General features: G+C 51.2%; 1 protein-coding gene across 6 annotated transcripts in view; it reads left to right on the top strand.

Moving 5' to 3' along the window:
* Positions 1–19,073, top strand: part of GATA3 (GATA binding protein 3) — a 29,576-nt gene extending 10,503 nt beyond the window's left edge. For 4 of the 6 annotated variants that reach the window (XM_032349783.1, XM_032349781.1, XM_032349780.1 and 1 more), the window contains exons 3-6: positions 2,371–2,907; positions 8,323–8,468; positions 12,887–13,012; positions 16,941–19,073. In XM_032349783.1, the coding sequence (XP_032205674.1) occupies positions 2,371–2,907; positions 8,323–8,468; positions 12,887–13,012; positions 16,941–17,225 (1,094 nt within the window). In that variant the 3' untranslated portion in view covers positions 17,226–19,073. Of the gene's footprint in view, positions 1–20; positions 1,500–2,370; positions 2,908–8,322; positions 8,469–12,886; positions 13,013–16,940 lie in introns of those variants that run through there. The other 2 variants (XM_032349785.1, XM_032349784.1) reach the window with 2 other exon arrangements.
* The last annotated feature ends 1,624 nt before the right edge of the window (positions 19,074–20,697 follow it).

The raw sequence follows: 20,697 nt of genomic DNA, 5'->3' as shown, positions 1-20,697 counted from the left end.
GAGTCAGCCCGGGGCGCCGGGACCCCCCGCCCAGCTGCCGCCGCTCCCCGCCGGGTCGGGGAGGCGGGGAGGGACGAGGGGGTGGGGAGACCCAGCGAAAGCCCCCAAGTGCCGTTCCTGCTACAATTCAAAAAAAAAAAAAAAAATTGGGGCCCGGAAATGGGCGAGGAAGCAGCCTCGGTCGCCGCGAGAGTGTGTTTTTCAAAAAGTCGCAGCAGGCGTCTCTCCGCGGCGGCTGTGCCCGGGGCCTGGCGCTCACCTGGCAGGCGCCCGACTGCAGCCCTCTCTCCCCGCGCGGCCGCAGGTTCGGGGGGCGGGGGCGCCTCCGGCTCCGGGGCTCCGGGAGCCGAGCCTCTGCTCCTGCGGCTGCGGCTCGGTGGGCCCGCAGGCGGCGCGGGCCGAGCCCGGCTCGGGCTTGGGTCCTTCGGAAAGGGCTTCGCTCCCCCAGTTATCCTGCAGTTCTTTCTCGGGGTGGGGTGGGGGGCTTCTGCCAGCGTGCCTCAGTTTCTTTTCTGGGCACACGTTCAGAAAGGCCGGAGAGAAATGTAATCCACATCCCTGTTTTTTTCTTTTCTTTTCTTTTTTTTTGTTTTGACCTCTCCCCGAAGCTAGTGTATTTGGTTCCTGGGCAGGTCTGGCACCCCTTGGCTCTGAGGAGTGGAATTCTGGTACTTGAAGGGGTTTCGGTGGGGAGGCTACTGTCTTAAACGGGAGATTCCCGGCTGCACAGAATTTTCCTGCGTCTTGGCTTTTAGGTTGCCGCATTCCCTGCTCCCCCAAAACCTTGCCTTACTCTCTCCTCCGGCCTACCACAGTCCCCTTAGGCTCCCAAAGAAGATTTAGGATCCAACGGGGTTTCTTTCTTATGTGGGAGTGATTCCCACATAAGAAAGAAAAGTTGTCTTGTCTTTTCTTTTTTTCCTTTCTCTTTCACCTTTGAATAGTTTCGCCGCTTTCTAAAAGGTTAAGAACTCAGCCTTGTGCAGGAAGGGGGGAAAAAGCTCTAAGATTTCCAGCGTAAGTGAGTTCCTAAAGAAGATATAGAGGCACAATCTCAGGCAGAGAAAATGGGAGTCTCTCCTAGTCTGGGCGACTGAGGTCTTCCTTGGTCCCCCTACTTAGAGCCTGCACTGGCGACGCTGGTGACAGAGCCCCTCGTGGCAGGCGTCCACCGCCCTGCTGTCACCAGGTTTTAAACAATTGTTTCTGCGGATGGGGCGCTCCTTGCCCTTCTTCTCTGCAGATCAGCAGTTAAGTGGAAATGCGGTAGATGCAGACTTAATATTATTTACTATACTACTTCCTGCATAACATTGAATCTTGACCCTTGGCGTTCAGAGCCTCTCCTTCCCCCTCCCCACCCCTTCCTCTCTCAAGATTTTAGTTTCAGTATTGTTCTTCATGGTTAAAGAGAATGTCAGATGCTGAGGTAGGTAGTGGATTAAAAGATCAATAGGTGTGTGGATTTGCACTTAAAGTCTGCATGGGCCCCTCTCAGGGTGAGTGGACGTGCCTGAGTCATGGCCATCCGAAAACTGTGTCTTTTGAATGCTCTGGGAAGTGAAAGATACATGTCAACAGGGATTTTGTGTCGTAGGGGATCAGGTGAAAATTCTCCAGTGGCACTGGTGGCATCCCAACTTTGAGGGCAGATTTGGGGTTTACTTTGTTTTCCTTCTGTAGGATTTGGGAGGGTGAAAAAGGCAGGGTCCAGCCCTGGAAACTTCCTCCAACAGTCTGGGTGATTAAAAGGTCCTCGCAAATCCCAGTTCGGGCCTTGCGCGTTAGGAGCAGGCGCTGAAGTAGGGTTACTGGAAAGTAACCCCCAAATGCTACCTCCCCTCCCTTCCCTGCGAGCACCCTCCTTCCTGCCCTGGGCCTTGGGAGTGGGGCCTCTCTCCAGGTCCCCGTCTTTTCCCATCAGGCCTCATTATTCACAGCCCACTCTTCCCGGCCTGGCTGGGATCAGGTCTGGGGAGGGGGACTCTGGGCCATTGAAGGAAACCAATAAATCAAGTTCCAGAGAGGGATCTCAGGGATGCCACTTAGAAAGGGTATCTAGAGAGACCAGATATGCCCAGAGGCTTTCTCCACTCCCTCCAAGCATCTCTTGGATGTCAGACACAGGCCCCCAATTCTGCTGGATTTGATGGGACCTTCGTGTAGGAGACACGGGTGTAAAGAGCGTGCTGGCCAAGGTGTTCTGGCCAGCCTGGGGGAAGGAGTGAGCCTGCTCTGGGGTCCAAGGTGTGTTTGGGTCTGGCCAGGCAGGGGGAGGACCCCCAAGTGTGTCTGAGGGTCTCCGAATTGGCTCTCACGGGCATTTCTCTGTCCTGTCTCCCCCCCCACCCCAACCCCCTTCCCGCGCAGGGAGCCAGGTGTGCCGCCCGCCCCTGCTGCATGGATCCCTGCCCTGGCTGGATGGCGGCAAGGCTCTGGGCAGCCACCACACCGCTTCGCCCTGGAACCTCAGCCCCTTCTCCAAGACGTCCATCCACCACGGCTCTCCGGGGCCGCTGTCCGTCTACCCGCCGGCCTCGTCGTCCTCGCTGTCGGCGGGCCACTCCAGCCCGCACCTCTTCACCTTCCCGCCCACCCCGCCGAAGGACGTCTCCCCGGACCCGTCCCTGTCCACCCCGGGCTCGGCCGGCTCGGCCCGGCAGGACGAGAAAGAGTGCATCAAGTACCAGGTGCCGCTGCCCGACAGCATGAAGCTCGAGTCCACGCACTCGCGGGGCAGCATGACCACCCTGGGAGGGGCGGCCTCGACGGCGCATCACCCCATCACCACGTACCCGCCCTACGTCCCCGAATACAGCTCCGGACTCTTCCCGCCCAGCAGCCTGCTGGGGGGCTCCCCCACCGGCTTCGGATGCAAGTCGAGGCCCAAGGCGAGATCCAGCACAGGTAGGAGCCTTCTCCACCGCCACCCCCACGCCCCCGAACCCCGGAGCCTTTTCGCCTCTTCCCACCTCTCCCTTCTCCTAAATCCAGGGCAGGGAGGAGGGAGCCCAAGGCTGGCCCCTCAGGGGAGCTGGCTGGTGTTCCAGACCCTTCCGAGATTTGGTTTCTTCCCTTTCTTCCAGCAGGGGGAAAGAATGAGGTGTGTCCTATCTCATTCCAGTCCTCAGAGCCGAGGGGAAGTGGGATCTAATTTACCGCCCCCCCCCCCTCCATGAGCTGGGGAAGGAAAAAGACAAACAAAAACAAATACCCTGTCCTGCCTGCCTGGGGACCTTTGGGTTCTGCCAGTAACCTTTAGTCAGTTTCCAAGACCCAATGGAAAGCCCAGGGAATAAATCTTTAGTGTTTAATGCTAAAACGAAACCTCCTCAAACCTAAACAAACAGGTCCCCCCTTTGACCCCCCTGGCCTCTGTGGCCGTCTGCCTGTTCTTCTGGGCTCAGCTCCGTGGGGGTCATGCAGGCAACAGAGGGACAGCCCTTTACACAGACATGGGTAAATAAAGCATGTGTATATTTGGGGGTGTGTGTGGAAAGCAGGACCCTGGCAAAAGCAGCACACGTATTCTTTGCATGGAAGAGAGGGCTGCCACCCTAAGAGAGGAGGGCTGTGTCCAGGGAAAACTGGAATGAAAATCAAAAGTCCAGGGGGCCAGTCACCTGTGGTGGCAGCACAGGCCCAGGGCAGGAAGGCGTCTCAGGACCTCTTCCTCGACTGATCGGAAGCCAGAGGAGGTAGGAAGAACAGGACGACGTTCCCTAGGTGTGGGTCTCTGCTTCCTCTGCCCATCCTTTCTCAGAAAAGCACCCCCTGTCTAAAAGAGCGGGGTGTCTTGAATCTCTGGCTGTAGACACATGCTGTAAAAAAAAAAAAAAAAAAAAAGGAGGCAACACCAAACCCACACAAAATATTTTGGCTTTCAAAAGAAAATAATCCATTGCCAGTGTTGCTTCTAACCAAAGTAGTCGGGAGGCCTTGGGATTCCTCTCTCAGATGAGGTTTAGCTATAGTTTAAAAGATTATTTTTCAAAGATTGTTCTGTCTCCTTGGGTGGGTCCATTTCAGGGTGGGTCTGTCTGTCCTGGCTCATTCCAGCGTCTCACCTCTGCCCTCTATCTATAGAGATCCTATAGACAAAGAAGTGGTGAAAATCACTTGTCTTTTCTGGGTGGGACGAGCAGTCTTGAAACCGGGCTTGCAAAAACCCGGGTTTGAAAAACTTCCGAGGGCGCGCTCTGGGAGCCCAGTGACCATGAGATCAGTTTTCAGGGTTTTTTTCCAGGGTGACATTCACTCCGACTGCCTGGGCAGGACTGTCTCTATTTAGTTGATATGTTTGAGCTAATCCAATTATTTTCAGACTGCCGCACGCGACAGTTGCATTGTTTATCCCGCGCCAGGAACTTTAATAGAGTCCGGATGCGGTTAGGCTGACAGAAAAACTCAGACCTGCATGTTCAGTACATGAAAGTCGGCAGAGGGAGAGGGAGGTAGGCTCGCTGGTGGAGTCAAAGAGAAAGCAAGAGGCAGGGAGAAGAGGCAGAGGAAAGTGGCCCTGCTGCCTCGCCGGGGGCTGGGCTTGGGCCTGGAGTGGAGGGTTCCGGAGAAGTGGGGTTCACCTTGACTCAGAAAAGCCGGGGTTAGATCAGAGCTTGAGGACTGATAGGACTGCTCTCTTTAGCAAACCGATGCATTTCGAGCTAGCGATGGGATTTTTTTTTTTTTTCAATTTCTCTTTTCTGGTAGCGCAAAGTTTTTTGGGGGGGAAGATCGTGGTATTTGAGGCTGGGGTGGTGGTTTGAGTGGGGGAGGGGACAGAACAACTTTTCCAGAGCCTCTGGTTTCTCTCCCCACTGGGGGCACACCTTTGGCCTTAGGCAGGTCTTTTCTGAACTTTCACTCTTTCCTCAAGCCCCTGAACATTTGGGGCGGGTGGGAGGAAGAGCTGCAGTTACCCCAAACCGGAACCAGGAACACCTTTGGGTCTATTGTACTTTTTTTTTTTTTTTTTTTTTTTTTACTTTTTCTATATTATTATGATTATCTTGGTTGGTGGGGAGAGGAGAGCAGACATTGCAATATGGCCTTTTACTTCCTCCTTTTTATTCCTTTCTCACAGTCAGAAACCCCAAGGCTGCACACCTGGGCAGCCAGGGAGCTGGGACTTTTGGGAGTGTGGGAGTGGGGAGGAGGGTTTCTAGACCTTTCTAGGTAGAGAGGGTGGAAATGGCAGCAGTTCTTCAGGGAGTTCTCTGGGGTTTAGTGGTTGCTTTTTTTTTTCTTTTTTCTTTTTTTTTTTTTTGAACTCTGTGCAAATGCATTTGCCTAAGGTGGAGACAGGAGAGAGGGCTGTTGCATTTTGGAGGAACGGTTGAAGCAGTGGTTAGGGTACCTCGTGCTTTTCTAACGCCAGGGCTGTCAGTGCTGGGTCTCCCTCTGCAAACAAAAGACAAAGGCTTCTAGCGAAGGGCCCCCCCCAAGCCTCCCCTGACTGTGGGCATCTCCCCCACCTTCCCCATTCGCAGACTCGGGTCCAGCTCCTACTCCTTCCAAGCCAGCCCAGGTCTCAGAATTTCAGCTGGAGGCCAGGGGGTTGAGGGTGTGTTTGAAAATGGCTGTCGAATGTCAAGAGGCCTCACAGCTCTGTGGTTCTCGTCCCCTAAGAGAGAGAGGTGTCTGTCTGAGCAGCCCACACCAGGCAGTGAGTGAGGAGAGGGAAAGAAACCAGGAGAGTCAGGGCCTCCATTAGGAAAATTGGTTGTTTGCTGAAGTCACAGACTAGAGGCAACAATGAGACAAGAAAGAAAAAAAAAAAAAAAAAAAGAAAGAAAGAAAAAAAGAAAAAGCCAGACGAGGCAATCGCAAACTTGCGGAGTGAATCAAGACAGAAAATTGCTCTAGTGTGCGGAGCCTGGCTGAAGAGGCAACCGTTGCTAGTCTAGTCTCGAAGGTCCCCCTGAAAAGGAAGCTGTTCATCCTCCTCACTGGCTGACAAAGGAGAGGAAATCAGACTAATCGCGTCAGGCCGGGAGATCCCCCAGCCCCCGGTGCCTAGGAGCAGGGCTGCGGGCTGGCCGCAGCGGGGACTCCACCCGGAGCGGGGGCTCCGGGAGGGGAGGGGATGAGAGGGAGGAGGGGGCCAGCGAAACCTCACCCCAGCCCTCCCTGCCCAGCAGGAAAGGGACAGAAGGACGAGGGATCGGAGAGGACTCTGTCTTGGCCGGATGGGGAGGGGGCCTGCCGCTCCCCAGGGCCAGCAGAAGGGGCTGACCCGGTGCCTGCGTGGGGCACTGGGACTGCGGGGGGCACTGGGACTGCGGGGGAGGGGAGCCTGCCCGCCCCCTCGGCTAGGCTGCAGGAGGCACCTTCTCGCCCACTTGCTTTTTCCTCCTTCCTCCCAGCCTCCCCCTCGGCCCGCCACCCAGGCGGTTGGCTTCCGACTGCAGCAGCGATGTCATAGGGTCCCAAGCCTTTTCAAGGACAGTTAGATCCTGCTGGGTACCCAAACCCGAACGTGGTACCGGGCTCAGCAGCACCGAGTGTGGGGAGAATGCCAGTGGCTCAGTGGCTCGTGGGAGGCTCTCTGTAGACCCTGGGTCGAACAGCTTTCTAGAATTGGTGGAGAAAAAATACGTATATCTATATACTTCGATACAACTCTGTACAGTCTTTTAATTTTTAATTTTTAAAAGGAAAGTGGACAAAAACTAGTCAGCACCACTATGAACTCCAACGTCAGACAAAGTCCTCCATTTCTAAACATCTTTCCTTCCCCAGAGCCTGTCCCTGGAGGAGAAAAACAAAAAAACCCAAGCTTATAGGCGTGAACCCCCCACATCCTTCATACTTGGCCTAGGATTTCCAAAGGCCAGACAGGTCCCCACACCAGCCTTGTGCTCCCGCTGTAGGGAGTCCTCCAGATTCCCAAACAGCCGGCCCGTTCTCTTCCTCCATTCTGTCTTCTGGGTAGTTTAGAATTAGCTGATGAATCTCATAAAACGAAACAACCCTTAGGGGCTCATCTTTGTCCCCTACCAGCCTCCCAAACCTCCCAGCTAGCACCCCCAGAGAAAGTGAAACCCTCTCCCCGACTCCTCCTCTTGGGAGCTCCTGGCTCGTGCAAGGGTCTGGGGTGAGTGGGGAGCAGGGGTGGGGGGGCAGGGGAGGGAGCTCCTCCCAGTCTGGCTGGGTTGGCAGAGATGCCCGTACAGGCCCGCCAGGAGGGGAAGGCCCCCCAAGAGCTGGGCAGGTTCTCCCAGAAACTGTCCTCTCTTCCCTTCTCCCGCAGAAGTTGGAAAGAAATCAGTGAGCCGAAATCCCCCCGCGGTGCTAAAATGGTATTTTGAGGGATTCTCTCCAGGAGCTTCCCCTCCCCTAGAGTTGGGTCTGGGTCATTCTCCTGCCCCCAGAGTGAACCGGCCTGGCCGGTTTTTTGTTTATTTTGTTTGTTTGTTTTTTTGGAAAAAGAGCAACTGCAGGAAAGCCTTGGTTAATGAGCCGGCTGACTTAAGAGGTCGCCCCCCCCCCTTTTTAATTGGCCTGTTCTTCCTTCCCGCCAACATCTCCAAGGGTATTTCCCTCCAACACCTCCGGGCTTGGTCCTGCTGGGGTCCTACTTTGCCTTCAGTGTCTGTCACAGTGGCTGGCAAGTCGTAGAAGACCTTGGCCTTTTCTAGAGAGAAAGAAAATGTGTGGGGGGGGTGACTGGGGCCCCGCCGGGTCTTCATCTTTATTTGCCAGCCAGGGACATTTCCGGTTTTATTGGAAGTCAAATCTAAAACCTTGGGTCTTCAGATCAATCAGCCCATTGACCAGTCTGTTCATCGATTTGTTATCTGTTGGTCTGTCCAGCCGTGCATTCATTCCTCTTTCCTCTCTCCCCATCCTGATCGGCAGGATTTAATCCATCTCTATAGATAGACCCCACGGTGGTGATGGGGACACCTTCGTTTTTCCCTTGAGGGTCCCGAAGGGGAATGTTTTGCTCTGCCGCAGTCCAGGGCTCAGCCTTTTCTCAGGGAACTATTTCAAGTTGCAATCTGCCTTCTTTCTTCCCCATCAAGTCAGGCCGGCCCCGAGCAAGGTTGTGCTGCTGTTTATTCATGAGCTACTTCTTGGGGCGGGAGCTGGACTTGTGGGGAATGGTTAAGCTATGACAGGGCCAGAGGGTGGCTCTTCCCTTGGGCACTTGGGCACTTGGGCACCACCTTAAGGGAGGTGGGGTCATGAGGGGGGTGGGAAAGTTCCCCAATAGGGGGAGCGGGGGTTGGGGGAAGGTCCCAGTTTTACTCTCATTCCTTCCTTCTGAGTGCCCTCAGTGTTCTTCCCGAAGTGACTGCTGTGTGGTCTTGCTTCCAGAAGGCAGGGAGTGCGTGAACTGTGGGGCCACCTCCACCCCCCTGTGGCGGCGGGATGGCACCGGGCATTACCTGTGCAACGCCTGCGGGCTCTACCACAAAATGAACGGACAGAACCGACCCCTTATCAAGCCCAAGCGAAGGCTGGTGAGTTCTCCAGAAACGCGGATCCAACATGAACCATTGTGTGTTTTTAATTTCCTCTCTTCAGGAAGGACAGCGTTCTGCAGGAAATTGGCAGGACAGCTCAAAATCGTGTCCGCTTGCTTGGGATCCTTCCCCCCCCCCCATCGTTTCTTTTCTCAAATTGGAGCTACAGAAAAGCTCACTCTCTCTCCTTTTTCCCCTTCACATTTCCTAAGTCACTTGACAAATTTTTAAGGGTGCTGGCTTTTTGGTTATCGAACCTCTAATGTGTTTGCAAATAGAGAGCGGACCGGAGAAAGTGAGTTCAGATTCATTGATAATTGAAGAAATGTTGTGTGCAGATGCAGGTACCAGGAACCATCTAGAACACATCCCTCAGCGGCAGGCCCCCCGAGGAAGTGAGCAAGGTTCAATGCCACGGAGGGGTCTCGTGTGCCCATGCTTTAAGATTGATGGGGCCAATTAGCTGAGGTTCACTAGCAGCAGCCACTGAGTCTAATTGAGTTTTTCTTCTTTCCTGGTCTTAAGGATTGAGGATTTTCCACCGCTCACGCCTTTGGGGAGAACTGTGGGATTCCTGTCTTGCCTCTTGGTCTCATGTGCCGCTTGGTCCTATTTGCCCCTCGAGTCACTAGGGGGAGGGTGATGGTTTTTATCCCCTTCTTTCTTTCTCAAACGTCTTGACCCCTAGGAGTACTTGAGCAATTTCTAAGGAAGACTAGAAGGAGAAGTCCATTTGTGAACTTGTCTTTGGAACCTCAGGTTCGGGCTGAAAAGCAAGTGTGTGTAACAGGCAAACAAAAGCAGGCTTTTGGCAAAAGATAACCCTAACCACAGTTAAGAGATCAAAATGCTTTTTGTGCTGATGACATTCACCAAGTAGAGAAGAGAGCAGGGGAATTTCCCCATGCAGATTAGTGGATAAAGCTGCATCCATCAGATTGGGAGGGGGGAAGGGGGGGCCCCCGGAAACAAATCCTCTGGATTCCTTTTAAAGAATTATTTGTCATCTCCATCAGATTTGAGTGCAACTCAACACCTTTCACATCCTTTTCAGAAGAAGGAAAAACTTTCTAGGGATGGAATTGCCCACGTGACTTGAATTTCTGGCAATCCTCGGTCTCCCCGGCTTGATTCCTTCTGATCTTTGCCCCCTCCTCCAGCGCTCTCAAACTTCCCTGCTGGTCCCCCTGCACTTGGGTATTTTTTTTTCCTTTCTCTCATGTGCAAAGCTAACTTCCTAGGAAAAAGCTGCCGGATATCTGAGCACTGGAGATAACTCATAAACAACAACTCAGCTTCCCCAACCTAAACATCAAGATGTTTGAACATATCAGAACAAGTGTTTGAAAAAAAAAAAAAAAGAAAAGAAAAGAAATGGCTGGAGGTGTTAGCCCAGAATGAATATGATCGCACCACAAAAGAATGTTCTGAATCACTCAAACCTGGCCTTCGTAAAAAAAAAAAAAAAAAAAATAATGATAATAAATAAATAAGAAAGAAAGAAAGAAAGAAAGAAAGAAAGAAAGAAAGAAAGAAAGAGGCAAAGAAACAGAACTGACAACAAAAACTTTCTTGTTAAAATATGTCTTGGTACCATCCTTATAATTGGAATTTTTTTTAAGGTAAAAAAAAGAGAAAGAGAGAAAAGAGGGTGTAAAGCCTCAGACAATGAGCAAGTGTGTATTTGACATTTTCTTGGGGTTTCTTCTGTCTGGGCAGACTGCATAGGAGGGCTCGACTTGCATTTTACGTAAGTCTGTCTTCATCTACCTTTCATAAGAAATCTCAAAAACTCTGAGTAATATTGCTTTGAGTTCATTGGCTGTCACATTTTCAGCTGTCTTTTCTTTCTTACTCATCCGTCCTGGGCGGTTTTATATTTTTAGTTCCATAGAATTCATAGGCTCCAGAGAGCTGCTGAAAACACATTCAGGATAGTTGTTTATTATTACTATTACTGCTGTTACTATTATTATTATTACTATTATTTAGCCCTTCGATATGTTTGCTTTCTGAGTACCTGGAACTTTCTTGGTTTCTTCCCTGTATTTCCTCTTCCTTCCGGCCACCCCTGCCTCCCGCCTGGCTATTTTGCCTGGGCCCATTGGCTCCTTTGCTGCAGACCACCCAGCCCACAATGTAGCCCGCCCCTCCAGAAGATGCCTGTCTACCCTCAAGAAACTCACCCAGGAAACCGAAGACATACCGGAGAGGAGATCCCTAGAATATTTTTTTCCGAGTCTTGCCCGGGTTTCCGTCTGTCCAACAGCTAGCCGTGTCGAGCTTGCTTTATGAATGTGCTCTGTCTCCTGCTCGTGAGACAGACAGTGTGGCTTGGAGAGGTTGTGTCAATTTGCATCGAGTCTGTGGACCGGAGACGTACTCTGAGGCCGCTCGTATTTACGTTACTGTCAATATACTGAGAAGGGCTGCACCGGGGACCCCCTTTCTTGGAGCTTGACTTTTACCGGCTGGCATTATGCGCTTGTAGCCTGTGTTTGAAGTTGCTGAGCTGGGAAATCCATGGGCCACGTAGATATTAACGGACTCTATCTCAGTATCTGTTTTCAAGAGAAAAGTGCAGGAAGATAATAATAATGACACGATAACATCGTTGTCGGAATCTTCAAGCACTGATTCTCGGTATCGTTATCCTCCCAAGTGCATGCAAGGGAAAGTTAGTCTGGTCTCTGCTCCAGGGTTCCGAAGGCAGGTGGGCACGGGCGTGTGGGGGTCAGAGGGGGCACCCCCTGGGCTCTGGGGAACGGTTTCCAAGATGGACAGCCAGAAAGTTCGACTTGGTCAATGATGACACAGAAGAGCTGTTTTAACTGCCCAGTTTTGTTTTTTTTTTTAGAACACAGAGAATGAAGAATACCACCCCCAGCCTAAATAAATAAAAGCCATAGCTTAGCTCTTTAAGCTTGTAGGAATCAGGAGACTATCAGTGGCACAGTTTAGTGGTTTGGTTTGAAGGGAAGGGAATCAGCTTCATTCCGAATGGCCACGAGTTTGCCCAATGTCCGGCAGCTTCGGGTGGATGGCCTAACATTTTTGGCTTGATGAAATATTGACAGCAAAGCATACGACGATCCCTCTAGTTTGATCTCAGACTTGTATAAACATGGTGGAATTTTCTAGATCACACGTAGCTGACTTCTGGCTTCTCCCTCTCACCTTTGATAATAATATCTGAGCCCAGAGTCGGGGAATTCGTCTTGAGCAGTAAAAATGGTCTTTACAGGTTGGGGAGAGAGGGGAGGTGTTCATAGAGGTATAGGTTAAAAGGGACCCAACTTCATTTTCTTCGGAAAGTGCTTGAATTTACCTTTTTCTCCCCCTTAAAGCGTGACGTAGAGAACAGCACCTTCGTAAGTTGAAGTGCATCAAAAAGTGAAAGAAAAAATCTCCCTCTTAAAGGAAATGAAGTCAGTGACACAATCAAATAATTAGAATTCAAGCTGAGCCTGACATCTGACCTACCACTCTCGGGCTCTGTGAACGGCAAATAGGAAATACCTAATTTCACGAAGGTGAAATGAGATGTGAGCAGGCGTGGGGGAGGGGCGGGTTCCTGTTGATTAGCAGAATTCTCCCTGCTTTTCAGCTGGGCTCATGACCTGAAAGCCACCCAAGGAGGACGGTGGCGTTCACCAGGATGTACCAAGCCTGTAAGGGCTGGGCCCTTAGTTTAGGGCTGCGGCAGATTTCCTGGGAGTCTAGCTCACGAAGGATGTCCTGCTTGGTGCTTCCTAAGAGGCCTGTCCTGTGGCGCACGATCCCCCCTCCCCCCACTTACGCACACAGGTTCGGACACTCTTCCGCCAGGTGGGCTCCCTGATCTTTTGCGAATCCAGCAGTTTGTTATGTGGGAGCTGTCGAATGCTCTGGGGGTTTGGGTTTGCTCTCCCTCTGCTGTCAGTGTGTCCTGGCGGCCAGCGGCCTCGTTGAGCCTTGATGTTCTTGGCAGTTGCCCTTGCAAAAGGCCTCCTGGGAGTCTGGTGCCTAGGGGTACCGAGAGCCGGCTACCGGGGGTAATTCAGAGTTGCGACCCGTTCAAGTTAAACATCCGGCCAAGTCTGCTGGCCGGGGCTCGGGGGACCATTCGCTCAGGGCGGTGGCGGTGGCTCTCTGAGCCTCCTGATTCTGCCCCATCAAGTGGCAGGCGAAATTCCAGCCCCTTGACGACCGAGTGACATGCTCCTATGCTAGGGAATCAGCTGCATGTTTCTTCTGGAGGCAGCTTTTGGGAATCTTGATTACTTTCATGTGGGCCACTTGCTAGTTTTGATTTCAATGCTGATTTTTTTCTTTTTCTTTTTGTAAGTGTGTCTCTGTGGTTCTGAAAAACCCATTTCACAATTGTTTTGATTTTGACCCCCTCTCGCTCTCTCTCTCTCCCCCCCGACTCCCAGTCGGCAGCAAGAAGGGCAGGTACGTCCTGTGCGAACTGTCAAACCACCACCACGACACTCTGGAGAAGAAATGCCAACGGAGACCCCGTCTGTAATGCGTGTGGGCTCTACTACAAGCTTCACAATGTAAGTGTCCCAGACCGGACCTGCTTCCTTTCTGGGGGTGCCTGTGAGACGGGGTCCCCGGCTCTGGGTCCCCTTCTCCATTGGATCGTGCTCCCTTAGGCTAGATAACAGGTCTCAGAGCAGCAGCATCCGAGGGGACCTACCCTGTCCCCCGTGGCGGTGCCGAGACGGGACAGTGTGGGGCCGAGGATGACCCTGCGCCCCAGGTCGGTGTGGACAATGCCGTGATGCGGAGGTCCAGCGCCTCAGGGGGGCCTCGCCGGGGCTTTCCAGTCTTCCCTTTGGGAAACCCTTATAGTTCCATGTTTCCCTGCAGTTGGAAATTTTTTTGCAAAAGAGGGAATGAGAGCAGGCAGGGGAGGGGAGGTGAGATGTGGAGAGAATTGAGTGGAATGGTGTGTGCGGCCCACGCCGTGCTGAGATGGGGCAGGTCTGTCACCGAGGGGAGCAGTCTCACCTGACCTGACCTGAGAAAGTGAAATGGACTCTCTGGATAAAAGATGGGAAATGAAATGTCTGGCAGATGTCCTCCAGTGTCTCTGTCCTCACCAGCCGAGACCAGAGGGGAGCAGCCAAATGAGGTTCTCGTACCAGAGAAGAGAAACTCTTGTTGTGTCCTTTTCTGCGTCATCTTTGCAGAATGACGATCGCCAGCCCGTCTCCTGGGCGTAGCCGTGTTGTTTCTAATCTTTTCATGGGGGGGGGGGGTGCGTTTTGTCATATCTTTACGTTCAAAACAAAAAAGATCGGATGTTTTTTTGTTTGCCTCAAATAACTGCAGCCGACAGGTCTTGACCTAATGAGGCCTGAAGTTTAATTCATCCCAAAGAAGAAAATGGCCATTTCTCCCTCCCTCTCTCTCTCTCTCTCTGTCTCTCACTCGTGTCTTTTCTCAGGTTCTGCTGGAGTCCCTTGGCCAATCTGCCTTTGGCAAAGTCTGGGGCCGAATGGGGAAGAGGCTCTTTGCTGGGGGCTGTTCTGGCAGGAACTCGGCTCACCCAGGAATACCTGGGAATTGGGAGGAGGCTTTTCTGGGTAGATTTTTTGAGTCTCAAGAGAACATCTTTAGGGTGATCCCAGCAAACTCCTCCTTCTTTGCCTTTTGGGACTAAGTTGCTGCCATGTCCAGGGACCCCGTGACACTCCTGTCTCTGCTTTCCATGTCATTCCCTCTTGCCGTGGTCCCTGTGTGATGCCCAGCCTAAGGGAACCGGTCTTCCTCATCACCGTCTCTTGATTCTCGGACTGTAGCGTCTCCCTGTTTATCAGCAGGGAACCCCGGGTTACATTTTTGCTTTGGGGAATTTACTTGCTCCCTGCAGTGGAGAGGAACAGATCCGTGATTACAGTCCGGAAGACTTGGGCCATCAGCGTTTTGGGGCTACCCAGCCATTGGCGCAGTCTCTCCTGATTGTTTTTGGCTGTAATTTAAGGTTTTCAAAGAACTTTCAAGTTACTTGATTACATTCGAGCCTCGGATAGTCCCACGATGCCGACAGAGCAGAAATTATTTTACTTCCGTTGTACTTGAAGGCGGTATGACTCAGAGCATCGACGAGCTCGTGCTAGCGGACGTGCTGTTGGAGTGGAAGAGCCGGGCCTGACTTCAGAGCAGCCCAGGCCTTCCGAGGAGGTCAGGCAGGAGCGTGAGGACCCATAGGGACCGGGGGAAAGTAAACACTTTGTCATCTCAGCATGTCCCAGAGTTCAGTTCAAAGTCACGAGCCGGCCGCATATAGACGTTTCGTTCCGCTTCCCACAGAAGCACAGGAACGCGGGGAAGTTCACCAGCCCTAAATCTCTCAGACTGCTTAGCCATGATGAGATGCGGTCTCGACTGTTTGATCTGAGGATGGTTCGGAAGGATGTCGATTTCTCATCAGATCTTCACTGCTCCCTCCTACCCTGTTCTTCACTTGCTCCTAACTCGGTAGCTGGGCTCCAGCGACTGGGGAAGGACCTGCTTCCCAGTAGGAGCAGTTTTCTTGTCTTCTCTGGTTTACCGAGACTTCACAAAAGGAGGCAGTTTAGGTGTATCTACCCACGGGAGATCATCCTCGATGAACATTCTCATTGCGTCGTGTTTGCTTGTGCCCATCTGGAGACCTGTATGTGTGTGCTATGAGTTGGTTCCTTTCTTCTTATCTGGGTGTTTCGATAACTACCTATCTCCGGATCAGTGTAGCTAGGTGGTGTTGAGACTAGCTATCTGGGTTCTCGCTGCTATCTGTGTAACTAGATATTATATTCAGATATCTGGCTGTGTGTATCTGGATCTCCGTGTAAAGAGCTGTGTGTCTAGACATTATCTTGGGGGAAGATTTGATGTGACAGTAGATTCCTATCACCTTTGCAGGCTGCCTCTTTATCTTGATTGTCACTTTGAAGAAGGAACCCGGAGATGTTCTTTTGGCAGTGACCTTTCAGACCTTCTACCTTCCTGGCATAAGAGGGAATTGGGTCTCAGCCCTGGCATGTGGTTCTGTACCCCTCTTTGCGGTGACCTCTCCCAACCCAACCCCAGGAAGCCATGTGTCTGCTGTTCCCAGAAGTGTTGTTGGCAGCCCTTTTGCTCTTGGGTACTGGCTTCTGTCTTCCTCAGCTGTGCTTTTCTGTCCTGGGGAGCAGACAGGTAGATCCTGGAGCCAGGAGAGCTGCTTCTCTTCCTCCACTCTCAAGGATGTGGGTGGCAGAGGATGCTCTTCCCCAAGGAGTCGGGAATGATCGGGACCCTGACATTCCCTCCTTGAGCTGGTTTGCCACATTTCCCTGAAGCGTGGCCAGATGCGTGGTTTGTCGTATGGGGCAGCTGTCGGCCATCAGGGTGCCTCCCATTCTGACTCATTGTGGGGAGTGATCAAGGCTTGCTTTGTAAAATCCCCCACTTGATTCTACTCACCCTCTGCACCCCTAGCAAATGCAGTTTAAAAACAACACAGACAGGGGCTTCTCAAAAAGAGAGAGAGATGCTGTGCTGTCTCGGGTGCGGAAGACTAGTTCAAGACGTTCAGAGTCCGGCCCTTGCTTGTCTGTTTCCTGAGCTCCCAACTGCTCTCTGATTTTCAGGATGAGGGTGCTGTCGTACTAGCTCCATTCTGCGTACCTCTGAGTGCTTAGCAAGTACTCGGCGACGGGTCAGTGGGCCTTTTGGCTGGTTAGGGGTGCAGAGTCAGAACTAGGCAGAGATCGCAACTTTCAGTCATTGCTCGGTTGCTGTGACAGGGGCGAGGGACCACCTTCTGCAGAGGCACACTGCATTAAAACACGGCCCTAGAATATATGCTTTCCAGGGGAGGATTTTCACAGCACCCATTACTGCGAGAAAGCCGGGCAGAAGGCCGATACTTTGGAGAAGGATGGAGCCCTAGTCTCTCCAGGCCCAGGGACTTCAACGCTTGAGGCTGATTGCATTGGCAGTGTTTCCTTGGTCCTAGCCCTGATTTCCAATGAGGGGACACAGTGTTACCTCCCTCTTAAAGACGCCTTCCTTGCCTCCATTCTCATGAAATATTCGAAGGAGATTCTAATGGAATCAGACCAGTTATGACATCTTAGTTACTGGAGAAATGCGGTCGTATGGGGTGGGTCTCTAGCATATGGTCCTTGGGAACGCAGAGTTTCCTGAGGCACATCTTCCCCAAAGTGATTGACGTAGATGGACATTATTAACACCCTCTGTGTTGGAACACCTCACTGGTGATCTCTCGGCGGCTGTGACCGAGAGCGATCAGAACTCGGCTGCAGAACCTGCAGGCCACGGGGTCCCTGGGAAGGAGACAGGAAGGGGTGGGGGCGGGGAGGAAGGGGCTTCTGAAAACAGATCCCCAGTGTGGGGCTGTCAGAGCAGCCGTGCTGAGGGGGTAAAAGCCTGTGCCCTTTCGGAGCTGGCCAAAAAAGTAAAAAAAAAAAAAAATTGATCTTTGTTTAGATTAACAGACCCCTGACCATGAAGAAGGAAGGCATCCAGACCCGGAACCGAAAAATGTCTAGCAAATCCAAAAAGTGCAAAAAGGTGCACGACACGCTGGAGGACTTCCCCAAGGGCAGCTCGTTCAACCCGGCCGCCCTCTCCAGACATATGTCCTCTCTCAGCCACATCTCCCCCTTCAGCCACTCCAGCCACATGCTGACCACTCCGACGCCGATGCACCCCCCGTCCAGCCTCTCCTTCGGACCTCACCACCCTTCCAGTATGGTCACCGCCATGGGTTAGAGCCCCTGCTCGACGCTTCCAGGCCTCCCAGCGAGAGTCCCTCCAGACCCTCCCATGTGCATTTTTGCAGGAGCAGTATCATGAAGCCGAAGTCCCACGGATCTATGTTTCTGAAGGCAGAAAGCGAAACGACGGTTGCCACTTTCGCAGAAGAGCTCACTGTGCTGTGTTCTTGATCACCGAATCTGGATCCCATTTGTGAATAAGCCATTCAGACTCATGTTCCCTATTTATCAGGGTCTCTCTAGTGCTGTGAAAAAAAAAAAAAAAGAAAAAAAAAGAAAAGAAAGAAAATAAACCACGCCGAACATTGCATATAACTTATATTGTAAGAAAATACTGTACATTAGACGAAGACGTTATCGCATCTGGGTAGCTGTAAGAAAGGCATGAAAGACGCCAAGAATTTTAAGGAACACGGGGGAAATAAAGTGCGGAAATTAAGAAGAAACTAGGTCTGCTCCTCTCATGGACGAACCGCCAGTGTCAATTCCTTGCACTGGTCGTGGTCCTTGGATGGATTAAAAGGAAAAAAAAAAAAAAAAAAGCAAGAAAAAAAGAAAAAAGTCGTAGGCAAATCATTTGTTCAAAGCGGTGGGCCTCTGTCTGGAAAATTCTGTCGGTTCTGGGCAGTCAGTGTGGCCACTCACGCACGCACGCATTGGCATCGAGGGGGTCCGAGAGCCTCGCTCAGGCCTCCCCGCTTTGTGAACAAGTCCCTGTAATTGTTGTTTGTATGTATAATTCAAAGCACCAAAATAAGAAGAGATGTAGATTTATTTCATCCTATTATACAGACTGAACGGTTGTACAAATTTATTTACTGCTAGTGTTAAGAACTACTTTCTGTTTTCTTATTTTCCTTCTTTCTCGATTTTTTGGTTGAATAAACTAGATGACCTTCAGTTGACCTAAGGTGGTCTGTGCTCCGGAGGGCTTCTTTTCCATTTTGTTTTTTGATGATATTTATTAACTAGCTTCTAAGGGTACAGCAGCATCTGTCTTTTCCCTCACGCCTCCCACAGCCCGGGCTTTGGGGAAGCAAATGTTTGAGCGCCCGCCGTGCATGCCAGGGACCTCGGCCAAACAGACGGGGTCCTGAGAGCCATCCGCCGATTGTCAGCGCCTGTCGTGTTCTGTGTTAGTGATCACCGCCTCCCATGCAGTCTGTTGGAATACTAGTGTAAAAATTAAGCGCAGATATCTTCAAACAGCCAAATAACATCGTTATCAAAACGGGGTGGGGGGGCAGGCTCTTAGAGAATCTGGTAGCTCCCGCTAATTTAAAAACAAAACCCAAATGGGAAGTTATTCACTAGGAGATAATGCAAACATTTATTCCTTTGGGAAGCCGGGCATCTTTGGAGCGCTGTCTGCAGCCCGGGGAGCAGGGAGACCGGGGAGGGGGGAGTAACTTCTGGGCCCCCTTCTGTGTCCCCTCGTGAGCTGTAGCCCCTGTCCTGCGGGGCCCGAGCAGCCACGTCTCCTTGCAGGGGCGAGGGGACCATTCCCTCGCAGAGATCCCGGGCGGACTGCGGATGATGGATTCCCCGCGCTTCTCTCTGCAAGAGGTCAAGGAGCTGGGCTGGTGCCTGAGTTCATCTCTGTGCTGCTTTTCTACTGTCGAATTGAATATCACCGCAGTGGAGGGTTTGTTGGCATGTTTGCGACACACGAAATAACCGTTTTTGTAACTTATGCTGTATAGTTTCCTTTTACTCTGTTGACAGAACGTGTAACCCATGGCGCACATTTTAAAATCTCTGTTAAATCGCCTCTCTGCTTTCTTAGCAAATATTTTAAACCTAAAGCTAAATGTTGAAATAAAGGAGTTAGAGACTGAACTGAGATGCAGACGGAGATCTTACTGGCTCCTGATTCATGCTCTGCCCTGGGAATGTCAGTTTCCCGCCACTTCTGAAGCACTGAAGGAACTCTTCATCTGCTGCCGTATTAAATCTGGGCGATTTTCTCGTGTAGCCCCCATGTCTTGGGATCTGCCACCTCCTTTCTTTGCGAACAGAGTTGATTCCCTGTTCTTTCACCTTAAGACCAGGGAGTTCAAATTCTTGACATTCTTGGGAGAGGGATGATGGTGGTGGTGGGGGGGTGCACGTAGAAAGATCCCAAACTCAGTATTACATTTTGTCTGAGGGACCGTGGCCAAGCTGGCATCTGGGACCCCACTCCTTCAGAGAAGGGTCGTTCTGTCATCCTGTCCATGGATGTGGCATTCTAAGATATTTCTAGAAGATGGTGCAGAAGATCTAAAATACCCACGATAACGATGATTCAGTTTCTTCGTTAGAGAGTTACCACGTGTTTCCGTGGTTTTGTTCTTTTTTTGTTTTTTGTTTTTTCTTTTGACTTCACTTAAGCAGAAGACAGGAGAGGGTTTAATCTAGAAAACGCAGAACAAGATTGTAGATCTAAAATACTGCTCAAATATTTTTGAGGAAATCTTAGCGCTATTCATTTTCAACCCCCCCTTCCTTTTTTTTTAAAGAGATTTTATTTATTTATTTGAGAGAAAGGGAGGGGGCAGACGGAGAGAGAGAAGGAGGCTCCCCACTGAGCAGGAACCCCCCCCAATCTGGGACTCGATCCCAGGACCCCAAAATCATGACCCAAGCCAAAGGCAGATGCTGAACCAATGGAGCCGCCCAGACGCCCTGATCTTCAACCTGTTTGGCCTCACTTTTAGATAGTTGCATTAGCTTAGCCCTAGGAGGTTAGCATGATAATATGTGCAAATCTGAATGATTTCTTTAAAACATTTAAAAAACCAACCTCATAGAAAAAAATAAATGGTATAGTCATGGGATGCTTTTGCTATTTACAAGCCCCTCTTATATATGACGGTAGAAATTCATGAAGTAAGAATTTAGATTTTTTTTAAAAGATTTTATTTGTTTATTTGACAGATGGAGATCAAAGTAGGCAGAGAGGCAGGCAGAGAGAGAGGGGGAAGCAGGCTCCCTGCTGAGCAGAGAGCCCGATGCGGGGCTCGATCCCAGGACGCCGGGATCATGACTTGAGCCGAAAGCAGAGGCTTACCCCACTGAGCCACCCAGGCGCCCCAAGAATTTAGATTTTGAGTGCTTCTATTATGTAGTCAGCACATACCTAGGGAGTGTCTAGACTGAAGTCCGCTTCAAAGCACTTTTTTTTTTTTTTTAAAAAAAACAGACCAGGAAATTGAGAAACCCAGACTCCAGTGTCTTACTCTTACTGTGTGACATTTACATGTGATTCCCCTTCATCGGAGACGGGCCCCGTGGTGAGACTCCCAGCTGGGCCCCTGGGTTAGTCGCAGACGTGGGGACATCCAGAGCCCACTTTCTGAGATCCGTGTCTACTTTCTGAAACTGCTTTTGGTTTTAGAGTCATTTTTCAAGGTTTGTCCTCATCCCAGGACTTTATTTTAGGGTGGCCTAGCCAAGAACTGGGTGAATGAAGGAAGCAAAGCCTT

Source organism: Mustela erminea, chromosome 6, assembly GCF_009829155.1.
Source record: "Mustela erminea isolate mMusErm1 chromosome 6, mMusErm1.Pri, whole genome shotgun sequence".
In the NCBI taxonomy this organism is placed as follows: Eukaryota; Metazoa; Chordata; class Mammalia; order Carnivora; family Mustelidae; genus Mustela; species Mustela erminea.
This window is presented reverse-complemented; position numbering and strand designations above follow the sequence as displayed.